The 19,324-nt window shown below is 39.1% G+C and overlaps 1 protein-coding gene across 1 annotated transcript; it reads left to right on the top strand.

The window, feature by feature from the left end:
• The first annotated feature begins 590 nt into the window (after nucleotides 1–590).
• Nucleotides 591–2,847, top strand: LOC109243834. Its single transcript, XM_019410833.1, has 3 exons — nucleotides 591–1,328; nucleotides 1,578–2,117; nucleotides 2,648–2,847. The coding sequence occupies exons 1-3, from the start codon at nucleotides 963–965 to the stop codon at nucleotides 2,744–2,746; spliced, it is 1,005 nt and encodes a 334-aa protein (XP_019266378.1). The 5' UTR covers nucleotides 591–962; the 3' UTR covers nucleotides 2,747–2,847.
• Nucleotides 2,848–19,324: the final 16,477 nt, after the last annotated feature.

The following is a 19,324-nucleotide window of genomic DNA, read 5'->3' as shown; positions in this document are numbered from 1 at the left end:
TTTTTTTTGTATATATATACATTCTATATGTTGTATACAAAAAGTATACAAATTTTATATACTTTTTCGCTATAAAATGTAAATAATTTTTGATGCGGCCTAAAAGCGTAAAGCCCGAAAAAGTTGGCGTAAGGTAATTACATAATCTTTTGAATGACATTCTTGTAATAAAGATAGCCTAGACGTTTGGACATATATATTATTTGCAAATTAGTGTTTGCTATATACAAAAGTTTGGCTTTTAAAAGTAAAAAAGTGTTGGATCTTTACACAAATAGCCAGCTGGATTTATTTTTTATTATTTAAAACTATTATACTAAATTATATATGGTTATATACGGTTATATACATATTATACATGAATTATTCATAGATTATACACGACTATATATATATTAAATATGAACTATAAATATATTATATATCCGCTGGTTACTTTTAATTTAGGTGATTGAGTGGGCGACTGCTTGGGTTAATTCATCAAAAATGTTCATGAAAGCTAATAGTAATATTTTAGTCAATGATCACTAGTACAAAGACTGTGACAAAGTATATGTTAGGACATATAAAGATCATTGAGATCNAAAACAGTGTTAATTTGTGGTTTAGTCCTATACGTAGGTTCAATAATCTTTTTCAATGACTCTGAATGTACATCTTCTGTTCTTTTCTCCTCCATAAAATTCCCAATTATATCATCAAATATTGCACAAACCAAAAATCCCACAAATATTAACCACCTCCTTTTTGGAATTTTAGGGTCAGAAAAAGCATGGCACCATAGAAAATCCTATATTGAATCTTGGTGGAGACCAAATATTACAAGAGGTCATCTTTTACTAGATTTTCCTCCTAAAGGTAATCTTTTACCATGGTCAATAAATTCACCACCTTATAAAATATCCGATAATGTTCCAAAATTAGTTGAAGAAACCAAACATGTTGATTCAAGAGTTTTAAGAATGGTTCATGGGATTATGGAGGTATTTAGAGAAGAACATGAAGGGGTAAGATGGGTAATTATGGGGGACGACGACTCAATATTTTTTGTAGATAATATGGTTGATATTCTTGCACAATATGATCATACAAAGTATTATTATATCGGAGGACACTCGGAATTTATATTGTCGAATTATTGGTATTCATTTCATGAAGCTTTTGGTGGTGCCGGAATTATTTTGAGTTATCCTTTGGCTAGAGCATTTGCTAAAAATATAATGTCTTGCCTAAAGAGATATTCTCACTTGAAATCTGCTGATAGAACTACAATGCTTTGCATTTCTGATATTGGAGTCAACCTTTCTCCTCTTCAAGGTATTCATCAGGTAAGGTTTCCTTCTGTTTTTAACTTATATATACTGACAGTAAAAAATTATACTATTAACGTATTTTGACGTGTCAGAGATTATGTCTTCTGACAACTTGTTCTATGGATACCTTTCTTAGTCAAGTTTTTTTTTGTTACTTTTTACATTGTCAGTGTATCGGCAAGATATGTCCTAGCAAATAATTAGATTAAGTATACGATTTTTTTCTTTTCCCTTAAATAATATTTGGATATTTATAACTTGCAGATTGATCTACGTGGTGACATATCTGGATTTTTATCATATCATCCAAGGTCTTTATTAATGTCCCTTCACCATTTTGACATGGTTGATCCAATTTTTCCCTCAATGGATCGTGCCCAATCTAGTTTCCACCTACAAAATGCTGCAAATTATGATCAATCACGTATGTTACAACAAACTATATGCCACAAAAGATCAAATAATTGGACATTTTCAGTTTCTTGGGGATATTCAGCACATATTTATGAGAAAATTATGCCTAGAAGTTGGATTCAAAATCCTATTGTAACATTCAAAACATGGCAACCAAGTCCTAGTCCACCATATTACATGTTTGATGTTAGAAGTCCTTCTTTGGATCCTTGTGAGTCTCCTCATGTTTTTTTCTTCAAATCTATTGAGAAAACTCCAAGAAATGAAATTGTTACTACTTATACTAGAGCATGGCCTAGACGAATTGGAGCTTGTTTGTCTTCTGGAAATTATTCTGCAGAATATATTTCTGAAATCCATGTTTATTCACCAGCAACAAAACGTATTGAGGTAATGTTTTCTACTTCCGTAATCTGCCATAAATTTCTATAGGAGTTTAACTTTTATATACTGGCAATATAAAATATTCTCTATTAGATAATCTGGAAGGGAAATGTTGGAGCAACGGTAAAGTTGTTTCTGTATGACCTACATGTCATGGGTTCGAGACGTGGAAGTAGCCACTAATGCTTACATTATGTTAGGCTGTCTATATCACATCCCTTGGGGTGTAGCCTTTCCCCGGACCCTGCATGAACGCGGGATGCCTTGTGCGCCGGACCACCTTTCTATTAGATAAAAGATAAATAGCGGCTGGAATTAATAACCTGGAAATAAAGCAAATTGTGATAAACCAAGAAAATCTCAATAACATATTTTCCCTGTCCTCCTCCTTCCCCCCCCCCCCCACCCCCCCACCCCCACCACAAAAAAAAAGGAAAAAGTGAATATATAATAACATCTACTTGTGTAAATATTACTATATTCTCTATTTTGATCTCTGTATTTTATTAATTATTGTTTTCCTTTGTTCTTTTCAGATTGATAGATGTGAATGTTGTGACATAATACATGAGGCTGGATCCAGTAAGGCTGATATCAAGTATAGGGAGTGTAAAATAGATGAGATAATAGCTTGATCGATTTATCAAGTTGTTGTATAAGCATTTGTGTCGATTATTGTCTTCTTTATTTGTTTTCCCAAACAATAATTTTTAGTTATTTAATTCATCACTTGAAATTAAGAGTCAAGTGAAGCTGAAGGAACCTCATCGTAGTTTGGAAGGTTCAGTAGATCGATCAACCGCGCAGATTCAATAGCTTTTGTTTAGGTTATGTATTTATATAGATAAATCCATTAAATATTTATATATGAATCTAGTAACTTAAACGAATTATTCATTCAGTGGCAAATTCAGAATCTATCGGGGAAGCACGAGTTATCCATTATTTATATGACTGAATAACTGAAGCCATCATACTTATTTGATACAGTAACTTGACGGGGCGGGACGTTGGCCATCCACAAGCATCTAATAGCATGTTTGACCAAGCTGCAAAAATTAACTTATAAGTGTATTTTTCTCAAAAGTGCTTTACAAAAAAGTGATTTTGGAGAGAAATTACTTTTTTCTGCTTCTGCTTCTAATTAAAAGTACTTTTTCTTCTAAAAGCTTGTCCAAACACTCTAACTTTGATAGAAAAGGTATTACGGCTTGAAGAAGCTTGACCAAACAGGCTATAATAAGGGTTTCATGTTATGCAAATGAATGCATGTATTTATACTATCTGTAGTATACTGGAATATGTATTGTAACATGAATATAAATCATAATATTGTACTAGCATAAATATTATCAGAAATTAGTTGAACTAAACATGTGTCAAATCATGCATACAAGGCATAATACTGAGCTGACACTATAACCCTAATGTAGTAAGTATCTTTGGTTTTTGTTTATATGCTCGTCGACTCATATACATACTCTTTTATTGTATAACTCATTATCCAGCTAGTATGCTTATCTTTTAGGAAAACACTTTTTGAAGTCAGTGTCTCCACATACCTCACATTCAAGCTAAGCGTGCAGCTAATTCTTTACTGATTTTCACATTCAATCTCAGTCGAACATCTTCAATCTGTTTAAAATATTAATTATTGGGTTTAATTATGCTTGTTTGAATTATCATCTCATATAAATAAACCTGAATCAAAGTCAAAATCAACCCGAAAGTTAATTATTGGTTAATGAGATCAAAACCCCCGAGTCAGATACGTTTCCGGACTATGCATGAGGCAGTGATGAGTTAATTTTATCCACCGTCATTGAACTTTTGGGTTTGTTACCCAAAAGTCACTTTTTTTTTGTTACGTAAGAATCATTTAACTTTGTGTTCATTACACAAAAGTCACTTTTCTTTCTTTTGTTACACAAAAATCATTTTACTTTGCTCTAGTTATCACAAAAGTCACATTTTTACTTGAAAAGTCTATTATGCCATTGATGTTACATAAATATGAAGGTTTATATAATATCAAGGGCATAATAGACTTTTCAAGTAAAAATGTGACTTTTGTGATAACTAGAGCAAAGTAAAATGATTTTTGTGTAACAAAAGAAAGAAAAGTGACTTTTGTGTAATGAACACAAAGATAAATAATTTTTACGTAACAAAAAAAAAGTGACTTTTGGGTAACAAACACAAAAGTTCAATGACCATGGGTAAAATTAACTCGCCAGTGATTCCAAATATATAATTAATTTTTATTTACTCGTAAAACGATATAGTTAAATTTGTAACGTGATTTATAGACACGTGAATTAACAAAATAATTTGAGGAAAATACAAGCATGGCTATGCATGGACTTAGCTTCTCCGGAAGTAGTAATAAGAACAATATTAAAAGCAAAAGAAAAAGAATGATTCTATTGAATAAGAGTAGATTTTTGCCTTTGTATACATATGATTTTTTCATGTCCTACTATGGATACAAATTCGCTTATTTATAGCTTTATTCAGGGAGACAAGATCCCCAAATCAAGCTCTTAATGAGAATAACCCCCCCCCCCTCCCCTTTTGATGGTTGCATAACAGTTAAACATTAATACAGAGATTCTTTCTAACGACTGCTCATTGAGTGCTGCCTTTCCTTACTGATGTCTTCCTTTCAAATCTTTGTTCTCGGTTCTAATGCCTTCAGAACTTATTCAGTACCAGTCACATATTTGTATTTGGTGCTAACTATTTGCGGACTCATATCTTATCTGTCTTCAATTCCACGTGTCATCTCAATGTTTATCCACCTGTCGCTAATTAATTTTACCCCATACAGTTTTCAATCGGAGCCTTGAAAGTCCTTTAAATTCTTGATTTTCTAATGTGGGAGCCTCATTCCTACTTAAATCTCATATTTTTAGTAATAAACAAAAAGTAGTATATGATATTATAAAACTCAAATACTAGTTTAGGATCCTAACCACAAACCTTTATGATGATCCTTATTCATTGAGATCTCTAAATGTGGCTTAAAGTACCAAAATGAAGTTGCAATACAAAATTCGCGAACTTTGTCATTTATCTTTGTGGGAATCCTATTACCCTTGAATTACTTTAGAGTAAAATTAATTCAACCCCATCCCACCCCACCCCTTCCCGCCGCAACCTACTGACCTATCAACAAAGGTAAAATGCACATCTCTAAAGCGAGAACTGCTTAAATGCCTAGCATTGCTTTTTGTTGGTCACGTTAAATAGTTTTTCACAAGACCAAAAAATTCATCCATATCAACTAAATACCCACCACATGTACCACAAATAAAAACTTCCTTTATAAGAAATAACACTGCAGAGCCCACAAAAACACTGACGACAACAACGCAAAATAGAAACAAAAAAAGAGCATACACAGGTTCTCAAGGGCACGAACAGATTACCACATGCAGAAAAAACAACACGCACAACATAAAAAATAACGATAGTATCATAAACACTCCTTTTAAGAAGCCTTCACTGCATGAAATCATTTCCACTTATGAAACCTACTCCCTCCCTACTACCCATCCTACCCCTGCCGCTGTCAAACCCCATCAAATCCATCACTCCCCATCCATCACTTCAACCCCACTAACCACAAGCACAAGCAGCCTCCCCACCATCCAGTCACCCCATTATCTTCCCCTCCACACTCCCTCCCACAGACCAACTCCCCATTCTCCCTCAACCTCAAAATGTATCAATATTTCCACCACCGTTTCAACTACCACAACCACCGATGCCACCACTACCCACGCCACATCAGAGAGAGCTACTTGCACCCTCCATGCCATCACAGCCACACACAAACAACAAACTATTTTTTCCAAACAACATTCATTCCAGTGGTGCTAGTTCCCATAGTTACAGATCCCAGTCGTGCATCACCTACCACCAACTCCATGGTTGGATGTAGTGGGGCTACAACAGCATGCCCAGTTCTTCTTGGAGAACACACAGGACCTCATCGAGCAACTACATGACTGGAGGACACACACGAAAGTATGTACGGAAACCATTCAGAACTTGTAAATAACAGCAATGGAGATGGAAAATCACCTCACAACAGCCACTCAACAGCCACCACAAATTTAGGGGCTCTACCAGCAGCCATACTCACCAGTGCAGGTACAGGAGACCCTACAAGCCCAGGAGGAACAATAAAATTCATATACCCCCACCAAACATTGGTTGCTCTCATCACTGAAAATAGAGGAATTAACACAGCCGAAAAACCTAGATATCGAAATAGAGGCACCACCAGCGGAGGCACTAACAGCAGAGCCATTATCCCCTTTGAATTCGGAGCCCGACGTAACCATCCTAATGAACCCAGAAGTACAGGCACCAAGCTTCCCAGATCAAATGCTGCAACACGTCACTCTACGGGAATCACTGTCGACCACACTCCACGAAAATAGAGAAAAATGATACTTCATCATAGTTCCAAAAAATGTGCTTCGAATAGCAATGAACATCCACACCTACCCCTTCTCGATCATCCACAAATATGCAATACTGATTCTACCCGCACTGACGGAGGAAGACTTGCCATTGTCGGTATCCAATAGGGCAGATCACCCACTAGTTGCGCACCTGCGCATGTCACTGGCCCCGGGATGAGAGCTCACGTATAACAAATGAATCCAAAATGAAGATACTCGTTTGGAACTTCAGATGTTGCAACAACTAAGAATTCCGGCGCAACTTCAAAGACATTATGGACTAGAACAACCCATCAATCAGCTGCCTCACTGAAACGCGCATGCAGAGCCATTACGAGCTCATGGAATTTATTGGTTTTACTAACTTGTTTGAAATTAGCATATATGGCTACTCTGATGGAGCTGTCCTAATGTGGAAGCATGAAGAGTTAAAGATAGACCCAGTAGCTGTGACTGACCAGGAGATCCATGCTAACATACAGGTCAGTAGAACTTCAAAACCTTGGTTGCTCTTTATTTTATGGCAGCACTTTACATAGGTCTCACAGTTCACAGACAAGCTTAGTAGAGTCTGAGGGATCGGTACGGAGACGTCTGTATTTATCCCCTAGAGGCTATAGAGTTAGGAAAATTTCACATCTATTATTTCCTGTCGTGCGGTTTGGTTTCTCAATGCTAATTGAACTTCTACTCTATTCTCTCGCGGATGGTGAGAACACGTACCGCTTCTTCAACCGAGCAGTAGCACAGACCGGTGATGGAGCAGCTATGTCTGCCGATACTTTGTGGAGATTGGACAGGTTCACCAAGCTCTTCACTACTACTTTCAGCGGTGCATCTTCTGAGGATCCCCAGGATTATCTAGACAGCTGTCATGAGGTTCTCAGGAACATGGGGATGGTTGAGACCAATAGGGTCGATTTTGCTACTTTTCGCTTGTCGGGATCCGCCAAGACTTGGTGGAGAGATTATTGCTTGGCTAGACCGGCCGGATCACCAGCTTTGACTTGGGAGCAGTTTACTCAGCTACTTCTGGAGAAGTTTCTCCCCATCACTCCGAGAGAGGCCTATCGGAGGCAGTTTGAGCATCTCCAGCAGGGTCTGTTACCTAGTATGAGACCAGATTCATCGACTTGATTTGTCATGCTCTTATTACACTTCCCACCGAGAGAGAGAGGGTGAGGAGGTTCATTGAGGGACTTATTCAGCCGATTCGTCTTCAGATGGCTAGGGAGACAGGGAGTGAGATTTCTTTCCAGGAGGCGGCCAATGTGGCCAGGAGAGTGGAGATAGTTCTGTCGCAAGGAGGTGGTCATGGTTCGGACAAGAGGCCTCGTCATTCAGGCCAATTTAGTGGTACCTCATCTGGAGGCAGCGATTCGTATGGTAGAGGCCATCCTCCTAGGCCTTTTCAGTCAGCACTTCAGGTTTCTCACGGTGCTTCAGGTGGTCGTGGTTCTCATATGTAGTATTCTGATCAGCAGTCCTACAGTGCACCACCAGCTCCTATCAGCGCACCGCCGCTTCAGAGTTTTCAAAGTCGTCATCCCCAGCAGCCGAGGGCTTGTTTTACTTATGGCGACACAAGGCACATTACTAGGTATTGCCCTCGAGCACCGAGTAGCTCTCAGCATCAGGGTTCCCGTGCCATGGTTCAGGCACCGAGTGTTCCACAGCCCGCCCAGCCAGCTAGGGGTGGAGGTAGAGGTGCTAGAGGTGGAGGTAGAGGTATTAGAGGTGGAGCTCAGGCCGCTAGAGGTGGAGGCTAGCCAGCAGCAGGCCGTCCCAGAGATGTAATTCAGGGTGGTGGGGCCCAGCCCCGATGTTATGCTCTTCTAGCCAGGCCCGAGGCTGAGGCTTCTAATGCAGTTATCACAGTGATTCTTTGAGTGCTCCTGTTTATGTGTCTACACCAGTGGGTGATTCTATTGTGGTAGATCGTGTTCATCATTCTTTTGTAGTTGTGATTGGGGGTCTTGAGACTCGAGTAGGTTTGTTACTTTTGGATATGGTTGATTTTGATGTCATATTGGGGATGGACGGGTTATCACCTTATCACGCTATCTCGGACTGTCATGCCAAGACCGTGACCTTAGGCTTGTTGGGTTTATCTCGTTTAGAGTGGAGAGGGACTCCTAGTCATTCTACCCGCAGTGTTATCTCGTATGTGAAGGCTCGGGTATGGTCGAGAAAGGGGTGTTTGGCCTATTTGGCATATATTTGTGATTCTAGTGCTGAGGTTCCTTCTATTGATTCTGTGCCCGTTGTTCGTGAGTTTCTTGAGGTATTTCCTTCAGACCTGCGGGGTATGCCACCCGACATGGATATTGACTTTTGCATTGATTTGGCTTCGGGCACTCAGCCCATTTCTATCCCTCCGTATCGTATGGCCCCGCCTGAGTTGAAAGAGTTGAAGGAGCAGTTGCAAGACTTGCTTGAGAAGGGTTTCATTAGACCGAGTGTTTTGCCTTGGGGTGCGCCGGTGTTATTTGTAAAGAAGAAGGACGGATCGATGAGAATGTGTATAGATTACCGGCAGTTGAACAAGTCTATAATCAAGAATAAGTATCCATTGCCGAGGATTGATGATTTGTTTGATCAGCCTCAGGGTGCCACGGTATTTTCGAAGATTGACTTGAGATCTGGCTACCATCAGTTGAGGATTTGGGCATCTGATGTCCCTAAGACAGCTTTACGCACTCGGTACGGGCATTATGAGTTCTTGATGATGTCATTCGGGTTGACAAATGCCCCAACATCTTTTATAGATTTGATGAACCGAGTGTTCAGGCCTTACTTGGATTCATTCGTGATAGTCTTCATTGATGATATTTTGATATATTCCCACAGCCGGGAGGAGCACGAGCAGCATCTTGGAGTGGTTCTTCAGACCTTGAGGGATAGTCAGTTGTATGCTAAGTTTTTGAAGTGTGAGTTCCGGTTGAGTTCAGTTGCATTCCTGGGTCATGTTGTATCAGCAGAGGGTATTCAGGTTGATCCGAAGAAGATAGAGGCAGTCAAGAACTGGCCTCGGCCCACATCAGCCACAGAGATTCGGAGTTTCTTGGGTTTGGCAGGCTATTATCGTCGGTTCGTGGAGGGGTTTTCATCTATTGAAGCCCCGATGACCAGGTTGACCCAGAAAGGTGCCCAATTTAAATGGTCGAATTCCGAGGTCCCAAGCCCGAGAAATGAATTTTTGAAAGAAATTATTTTCTAAAAAATATAAAGGTTTTTGAAAGTGAAATGTTATGTGAAACCTGTGGTATCGGGCCCGTATTATGGTTCCGGAGCCCGGTACAGGTTAAATATGATTTATATGTGTTGTCGGTAAAATTTGGTAAGAAACGGACTTGAAACGACGTGAATCGGATAGTTATTGAGAAAATTGGAAATTTGAAGTCTTGAGAAAGTTTCATGATTTTGATGCTAAATTCATAGTTGTTGATGTTATTGTAGTGATTTGAATGCACGAGCGAGTCCGTATGATATTTTTAGGGTGGTGTGCATGTTTGGTTTGAAGCCCCGAGGGCTCGGGTGAGTTTTGGATAGGCCACATGGTGAAATTTTGGACTTAAGGAATTGCAGGCCTGCAGGCTTCGCATTTCCCAACCTCCCTTCGCAATTCCCAGTTCGCATTTCCCAACCTGCCTTCGCAATTCCCAGTTTGCATTTCCCAACCTCCCTTCGCAATTCCCAGTTCGCATTTCCCAACCTCCCTTCGCAATTCCCATAACTGCAGCCTGCAACTTTTTATACTTAGGCGAAAAACAACCCTTTTTCACATCTTTTCAAAACAAAAACTCCCTAGGGCGATTTTCCAAGAACAACTCTTCTTCCAAATCGATTGTAAGTCAATTTTTAGTAGTTTCCTTCAATCATTAACATCTTTTAACATGATTTCAACTCAAAATCAATGATTTTCATGGGGAAAATTGGGTGTTTTGGGTAGAACCTAGGTTTTTCAAAAAAAAAAGAGGATTTGGACCTCGATTTGAGGTCCGATTTCAAAACAAATTATATATTTGAGTTCATAGGTAAATGGGTAGTCGGGTTTTGACCATGTGGGCCCGGGGCTGATTTTTGACTTTTTGGAAAAGGCTTTAGAAAACTTATTTCCATGCATTGGAAATTGTTTATTTAGCATTCAATGATGTAATTAAGTAACTTGTGACTAGATACGAGCGAATTGGTGGTGGAATCACGGGGTAAAGCTATAGTTGAGACTTGAACTGAGTTCGTGGCATCGAGGTAAGTGTTTGGTCTAACCTTAGCTTGAAGGAATAGGAGTTTGATCTTGTATGCTACATGTTATGTGTTGAGTACGACGTATAGGTGTGGTGACGAGTATCTATACGTCGGTGCCGAGCATGAACGTGAGTCTTAAATTGAAATTTATTGTGTTATTGAGAACTACTACGAATGCCTAAGTTGTTGACTCTCTGTGTTGAGCAAGGTTTATAATTATTCTCGTAGAGATTACTCATGGTTGAGCATTTGTGTCAATTGAGGTAGTAGATGTTAGAACAAGTTTGGTTATAGTTGATTTTCCCTTGCCGGGATGTGTTCATTCTTATTGTTGACTCCCTTGCCGGGATAGTATAGTTCTTATTGATCCCTAGCCGGGACTCTTGTTATGGTCGATGTTGATTGTATATTTGGATCGGGTTGCACGCCGCAACAATGATATATTTGGATCGGGTTGCACACCGCAATAATGATATATTTGGATCGGGTTGCACGCCGCAACAATGATATGATTGGGTCGGGTTGCACACCGCAACAATGATATAATTGGATCGGGTTGCACGCCGCAACAGTGATAAATGATATGGATCGGGTTGCACGCCGCAACAGTGTCGTTATATGTTGGGATCGGGTTGCGCGCCGCAACAATTATTGATACAAAGTGTTTATGGATTGGATACAAGTTCCTTATTGTTTCGCTGTGAATTCTAAGCTGGCCTTATCCCTTTATTCTTGATTTACTGTGGATACTGATATACCCCGCAGCATGTACCCCCTCCCATCTTTACTTGTTTATTTCGGTTTTATTTTCCGTTGTATATTAGATAACTGCACAGGTTAGGCTAGGCACTTACCAGCACATGGGGTCGGTTGTGCTAATACTACACTCTGCACTATTTTGTGCAGATCCCAGTGCTGCAGATTTCGGACAACAGTGAGGTTTCAGCTTCTTACTTACCAGGCGACCCGAGGTAGTCCTGCAGGTGTTCGCGGGCCTTGGCGTCTCCCTCTATCTATTTTTCCCTGCTTCTCTTATGTAGTTCCAGAGATAATATTTTGTTATTTCTTTCGGACCCTTATTTGTAGTACTCTTAGACAGTCTGTGAAGTTGTGACACCAAATCTTGGGTGGTTTTGTTATGGGATGGTATTAGTGGTACTGTTGAACTTGAAGCTTATTTCTCCCGCTTGTTGAATTATGTTGCTATAAATTATTGATGCTAAGTCAAAAAAAAAAGAAAATGGAAAACGGGTCAAATAGTTCAGTTAGTTGGCTTGCCTAGCTTTCACTAGTAGGCACTATTACGACTACCGAGGGTGGGGAAATCTGGGTTGTGACAAATCAAGAGTCCAATGGATAAATGACAGGGATGCCAATACAAAATTCTTTCACATTTCAGCTATATAGAGGAGCAGAAAAAATAGAATACTAGGGCTTAACGATAGTATGGGTAATTGGACTTTTGACCCCAAAGGAATACATGATATTATTATAAAACACTTCTCAAATATCTACACAACTAAACTGGAATCATGTAGATTTACAATAGCTCCTAACCCAAGCCTACTAGACATCCTCAGAACAGGATAAAGCAGCACTCATTAGGCCCCTCTCAATAACTGAAATTATCAAAGATGTTAAATCCTTCAAATCTCTAAAGGCTCCAGGTCTGGATGGTATCCACCCAATCTTCTTCGAGAAATACTGGTCCAACATAAAAGCAGCTATTACACATACATGTACTCAAGCCTGTGCTACCTTACTGATACCAGCTGAAACAAATAGGACCTATGTAGCTCTTATTCCCAAGGTTAAACACCCTCAAAATATCTTTCAATATATGCCCATCAGCCTATGTAACACAATCTATAAAACTATAACAAAAATATCGTAAACTGTATTCGCCCGTTCCTCAGTAATATTATCCTTCCTAATCAATGTAATTTTATTCCAGGAAGAAGAGCAATTGACAATGCAATAATTGTCCAAGAAGTAATCCACTCATTCAAGAGTTGTATGGGTCGGACTGGGAAGATGATGCTAAAAGTTGATCTTAAAAAGGCCTTTGACAGGCTTGAATGGTCATTCGTCAGGAGGTCATTGAACGCATTAAACTTTCCACAAGACCTAATCACACTTATTTGAATTGCATATCTACAACTACAACCTCAATCATTGCAAATGGCAAACCTACTGATTTCTTTGAGCCATCAAGAGACATCCGTCAAGGAGACCCGCTATCTCGTATCTTTTCATCATCTCTATTCAATCTCTAATACGTTGCATTGATCATGAAGTAGATATTTTGAGCTGGAAACCCATTAAAATAAGCCACAGTGGACCAGCCATATCCTATCTCCTTTTTGAAGACGACTTTATTCTATTCGCTGAGGCAGACAATTCTAGCGCAACCTCTATCATAAATATATTCAACTTCATTTTCCACCAATCCGGCCAGGTAATAAAAAATTTCAAATCCAAAATAATTTTTTCCTCTCATGTACCAGCTCCAGAATAGACATCCCTGGCCAGCACACTAAACATTAAGATAAAAAATATAATGTAGGGAAGTACTTGGGTTTTCCGATTACTAACCTACAACCAAAAAGTTCTGATTATCAATTCATACTTGATAGGATGAATACTCGACTTAAAGGATGGAAAAGCAAAATTAGTCACTTTATCTAGAAGATTAACTCTTATACAGTCGACTCTGTCAGCAATCTCCACCCATTTCATGCAAATAAACCTTCTTCCAGCTAAGACTAGAAACAATATTGATCGCATCCAGAGAAACTTCTTAAGGGGTTCTACAATGGACCAAAGGAGAATCCATCACATCAATTAGCATAAAGTAGCATCTCCTAAATAAGAGGGCAGCCTAGGGCTGTACAAAGCAACAGGGAAAAATATTGCATTCCTATCAAACATACTGTAGAGATTCCTCACAAACCCTGACGCTCTTTAGGATAAAATAATTAAGGGTAAATACAATAGCATCCAAAGAAGGAATCCTACGGTTTACAAAACAAATGGCTCCTACATCTGGAAACGTATTGCAAAAACTTATTCTTTCTTCTCGAAAGGCATAGCCTGGAATATTGGAAACGGGAACAAAATACGCCTTTTGTAAGATAGATGGGTTATCGGCAATCACACACTAAGGGAACTAATTGAGGGATCACTAGATAAGATAGAAATTAATAAAAATGTTAACTATATCATTAGGAATAAAAATTGGAACCTAGAAGCCCTACCATACGACCTACCAAATACGCTCTCTGACATCATAACACAAACGTACATTCCATTCTCAAAAAAGTTAAATGACTCCTTCTTTTGAAAAGAAACGGAAGATGGGAACTTCACAATAAAATCTTCCTACAATCTCTTCATTAGGCTCACAGAGGCTACCCAATCTCAGGAACCCTTTAACCGATTCTGGATATGGAAAGCACACTGCCACAACAAGCTAAAAAATTTCCTATGGCTTCTACTATACCAAGGACTGCCTATTGCGGCTGTCCTCAATCAAAGAAAAATATTTGAAGGCAACTCCTACAAACGTTGTGGGACAGAGAAAAACACATACCACATATTTTTTGAATGCCTCATGAACAGCAAAATATGGGGAGATCTTAACATCACCACCCACATTCAAACCAACTAGATTGGATAAAGATAATTGTACCTCAGGTGCGAGCATCATTCTACCAAACAACTCCTCAATCTTGTTGGCTATTATCACACCTATTATTCTTTGGTATATTTGGCTAAACCGTAACCATAACATTTTTAATAACTTCTCAACACACTTTGATAGGAAAAAAATAGTTACGCACGCAATGGAATACCTTTGCCTAACAAACTATAACTTCAAACATCCCATTACAACAAAATCCCGGTAAAATGGGAACCCCCGCCATAAAACATCTATAAACTCAATATAGATGGTGCACACCAAAAAAACCTCCACCATTGGAGGAGCAGGTGGAATCATAAGAGATTCCGAAGGAAAATGGATTGATGGATTCTCCTACCACACAATGGTCTCATCACCCATCCAAGCAGAAATCATCCTTGCCAGGTATTACTTAACCTATTGCAAGACAATTCTCACAACAAAGCTAATGCTAATTTTCTCCATAATTGCAGGTTCCTGCTCGACGCACTAGGCCAGCCAAAAGTTAGGCACATTTACCGTGAAGGAAACCAAGTCGCGCACACACTAGCGCAGTTTGGGAGCAACTGTAACTCACATACTAACGCTGAGTGTGACGAACACTTCTCGAGTGAACCACCTTTATTTGCTTTCTCTACTTTCCACAAAGACTTACTAGGGACTGTTTCGATAAGATCAGTCCGACACTGTAATAACTCTCTTTAATTTATTGCATAATAATAATTCAGCGCCTTCCAATTATAAACAAAAAAAAAGTTTTTCATAGGGTAATAGGATCCCAAAAAATAGTATATAATTGAAATTTCGGCCTTAGTACATGAAGATGTATGCTTTTCCTTAAAATAGCAAGAGTAATCAAATTTATTTTGAAAGTGAAATGTGGACACATTTTGTTTTGAAAAGAAAAGACAGAAAAGAGAATATTATGGTATTGAAGGGGTTTGAACCCTCTACCACAACTGCAGAAGGCAGACCACATGAGCTCGCCTTCAAACCCTACTTGATCACATGTTTCAGTATATTAATTATGAGTAATTTTTCCACCTTTTTCCTATTGTACTTTATTAAGAAAACATGCAAGTCAACGCGGCAGAACCTGAATCCTTCCATTGTGAGGAAAGGTGTTAATTTAAACTTGTAAATGATTTTTAGTATTTTCAAAATGCAGATTAAATATATTCCTTGCTAGCTGGTCCAAGTGGTATTATTTCTTAGTATGTAAACATTCTTAGACCTATGCATGTTCTTGCGTCAAAATTAAAGTACCCCTATCATTATTAAGTGGCCTCTTCGGTGAGCCACATGAATTAGAATTATCATTAAAAAAAAATCTAGATTTAGAACAGAGAAATTAAATGAAAATTTTGAAATATAGTAGAAGACTTTAACATTGTTGTGGATCTAATGTCTGAAACTTGAAGCGAGAAGTACTTTTAATATTTGAAGAATGGATGTACATATATAAGAGTTGGTTTGGAGGGTAGTCATCCATATAGATGTCACGATCCAATTTCTTCTATGGGCCGTGATGGCGCCCAACGTTACTGCTAGGCAAGCTAATAGTGAACTAACTCTGTGATCATTTCTTTTAGAAAATTTGAAATAGTTGATTTTTAGTTTGTGCATAAATAGGAAGTAAGAATTTTTATATAAATGGGAGATCAAAATTTTGAAAGCAAATGAGATAAGTAAAATAACTCCAAACCATCAAGTGTCTACTAGCATAAATCTCCAAGACCTAGTGTCACAAGTGTATGAGCTACTAGTAGAATATACAAAAGAATACTACACTACTGACTGAACTGAGATAGACAGAAAATAAAGCAAAAGAAAGACTTCGGCTGCTGCAGAACGGGCTCGGAAGGCAGCTCACTGCTAAGTCTCGTAGTAATCAAGGATGCACGCCAGACTGATATCCAGATGCACGTGCCTCAGATCTTGTACGATTAGTGCAGAAGTGTAGCGTGAGTACATAAACAACATGTACCCAGTAAGTATCCAGTCTAACCTCGAAGAAGTAGTGAGGAGGGGTCGACTTCGACACTTATTATGGGCTAACAATAAAATAATGGAATTATAGCTAAGCATGGACTGTGTAATTACATCTGAAACACAATAATAAGAATAATTGAACAATTCTTTCACTAATAGTAATTCCCAATTAATTCCTATCATTTAACAAATCAATCTCTCAAGCCAATGAAACAATATCAAATATAGTTGGGCTTCAATAATTATTACGCACAATTATGCCGAGGTCATACGGCCCAATCCAAAATACAAATATATAAATTGTGCACTGCCGAGGGTCGAACGACACGAACCATAGATGCATCTATTCTATCATCGAGGCGTTCGGCCCACTCCACAAGAAGAGAAAATACTTTATAAATAACCGATTCAAAGATTATTAGGAGGCTAATATTCAGGGAAACATCAATTCTCATTAACGGTCAAATAACCCGTCCAAAACTCAAGTAAATGAGATTCGACCCTTTCCTTTATCAAATTCCGATATGATTTAAGCTTTTAAATTAGCAAGTAGGGTGCAAATATCGCAAGTATCACATAATTTGGGTCCTAAACTACCCGGGCATAAGCATAATTAGTAGCTACGTACGGACTCTCGTCACCTCGTGCGTACGTAGCCCCCACAAATAGAAGCACATATTAAATCAATTCACCTATGGCGTTAATTCCCTCTTACAAGGTTAGAAAGAGACTTACCTCGTCTCAAAGCCTATTTTTCGATCCAAGATTGTGCTTAAACCCTCAATTCGGTGCCAAAAGACTCAAAACTAGTCAAATATTATATAAAATAGTCAATACATGTTCAAAAGTTCATATCCTAACTATCAAAGTGATTACCCAACCCCAACTGAAGAATTCCTAAAATTTACCCCCGGACCCATGTGCCCGTATTCCATAAATTTTTGAAGAAAGTTGTTACCCATAGCCTCATAAACTCAAATATATCATTTTCACTAAATTCAATAACCATTTTCATGGTTAAATTCCATTTCTACCAAAATCCTAGGTTTTTCATCTAAACCCATAATTTTTCACTAATTTACATGTTATAATCTACCCATAAACTGTGTATTTAACTCACATTCGATAGAAATTACTTACCTCAATTGGTTGATGAAAATCCCTTTCTAACCAGCTCCAAAATATCCCCCAAGAAGTGTAAGAAATGAGAAGAAATGCCCAAATCCCGTATTAAATGAGGTTCTGCCTCTAGCGATTTCCGCTTCTGCGGACCAGGGGTCGCTTCTGCGGTGCTGCACCTGCGGAAAAGCCATCGCAGGTGCGGTCCTAGCCTACGTTGGCTGGCTCTGCTTCTGCGGATGGGATCCCGCTTCTACGGAGGATTCTCCGCTTCTGCGAACCACTGCCAAATGTCCAAGACCGTTTCTGCGGCCGAGAGCTCGCACATGCGGGATCGCACCTGTGGCTAGCCAAACGCAAGTGCGATTGCACCAGAAGCTGGGAGCTTCAGTTGTTGCTCCCAAGCTCCAACTTGGTTCGAGCCTCGTCTGATTAATACTTGGGGCCCCCGGGGCCCCCGAGGCCCCGCCCGAACATACCAACAAGTCTGAAATCATAAAACGGACTCGCTCGAACTCTCGAAACGCACAAAACAATATTAAAACTAAGAATCACACCCCAAACCTATTGAAACAAAATATGAACTTCAAGTTCTACTTACTCCTAACGCACCGAAACTTACTTAAACTACTCAGAACGACACCAAATTTTGCATACAAGTCTTAAATCACCATACGGAGCTATTCCCAGACTCAGAATTCCAATTGGACCTCGATAATACCAAATTCTACTTCAAACCAAATTTAAAGAACTTAAAAACCTTCAAAGAGCCAACTTTCACTATTAGGCGCCGAAATGCTCCTGGGTCATCCAAAACCCAATCCGAACATAGGCCCAAGTCCGAAATTACTATACGAACCTATTGGAACCGTCAAATCTTGATTCCGAGGTCATTTACTCAAAACATTGACCGAAATCAAACTTAGCCTTTTAAAGCCAAACCATGGAACCAAGTGTTCCGATATCAACCCGAACTCTTCCAAATCCCGAACTAACCATCCCCGCAAGTCATAAAATAGTAAAAGCACATATGGGGAGTCTTATTTAGGGGAACGGGGTTCTAGAAAGCAAAACGACTATTCGGGTCGTTACAACAGATGACTTGGGATCAATCCCCTCTCAATGCCTTCTGGGTCGAGCATGTCGCACAGGGCTTACCTAGTGTTGTTTACATCCCCTGTGTGGTTTGCAGGCTATTACACAGTGGGGGGTTTACCCAGTGCACACATAGTGCTCACCCGAAGGGCAGAGGCTGTGTCACGATCCAAAAACCACTAGTCATGATGGGACCTAACTCTACCGGCTAGTTAAACCAACTAATAGTCAATACATTCCCAATGAGATTATAGGAAAAATAGTAAAGAATTATCTGATCGTTTACATATTAACCCAAGAACTGGTTACGAATCATGAGCTTCTAAGACTTGGAATTTACAGAGGTGATACAAATAATTACACGGTCTGTTTGAAAGTTACATAAACATATTAGAAAAATCTAAAGCTACCAAGGACAAGTGGCATCTATATCCGGAATGCACAAACATCTCTGGAGTCAGCTCCCGACATCACCAGCAGCTCCGCTCCAAAAATCTGCACGCAAGGTGCAGAAGTATAGTATGAGTACAACCGACCCCATGTACCCAGTAAGTATCTTGTCTAACCTCGTCGAAGTAGTGACGAGGATTTTTAGTTAAAAG

The sequence above is a fragment of the Nicotiana attenuata genome, unplaced genomic scaffold (genome assembly GCF_001879085.1).
Source record: "Nicotiana attenuata strain UT unplaced genomic scaffold, NIATTr2, whole genome shotgun sequence".
NCBI classification, from domain to species: domain Eukaryota; kingdom Viridiplantae; phylum Streptophyta; class Magnoliopsida; order Solanales; family Solanaceae; genus Nicotiana; species Nicotiana attenuata.
The sequence above is the reverse complement of the archived record's forward strand: the minus strand, read 5'-3'. Positions and strand labels throughout refer to the sequence as shown.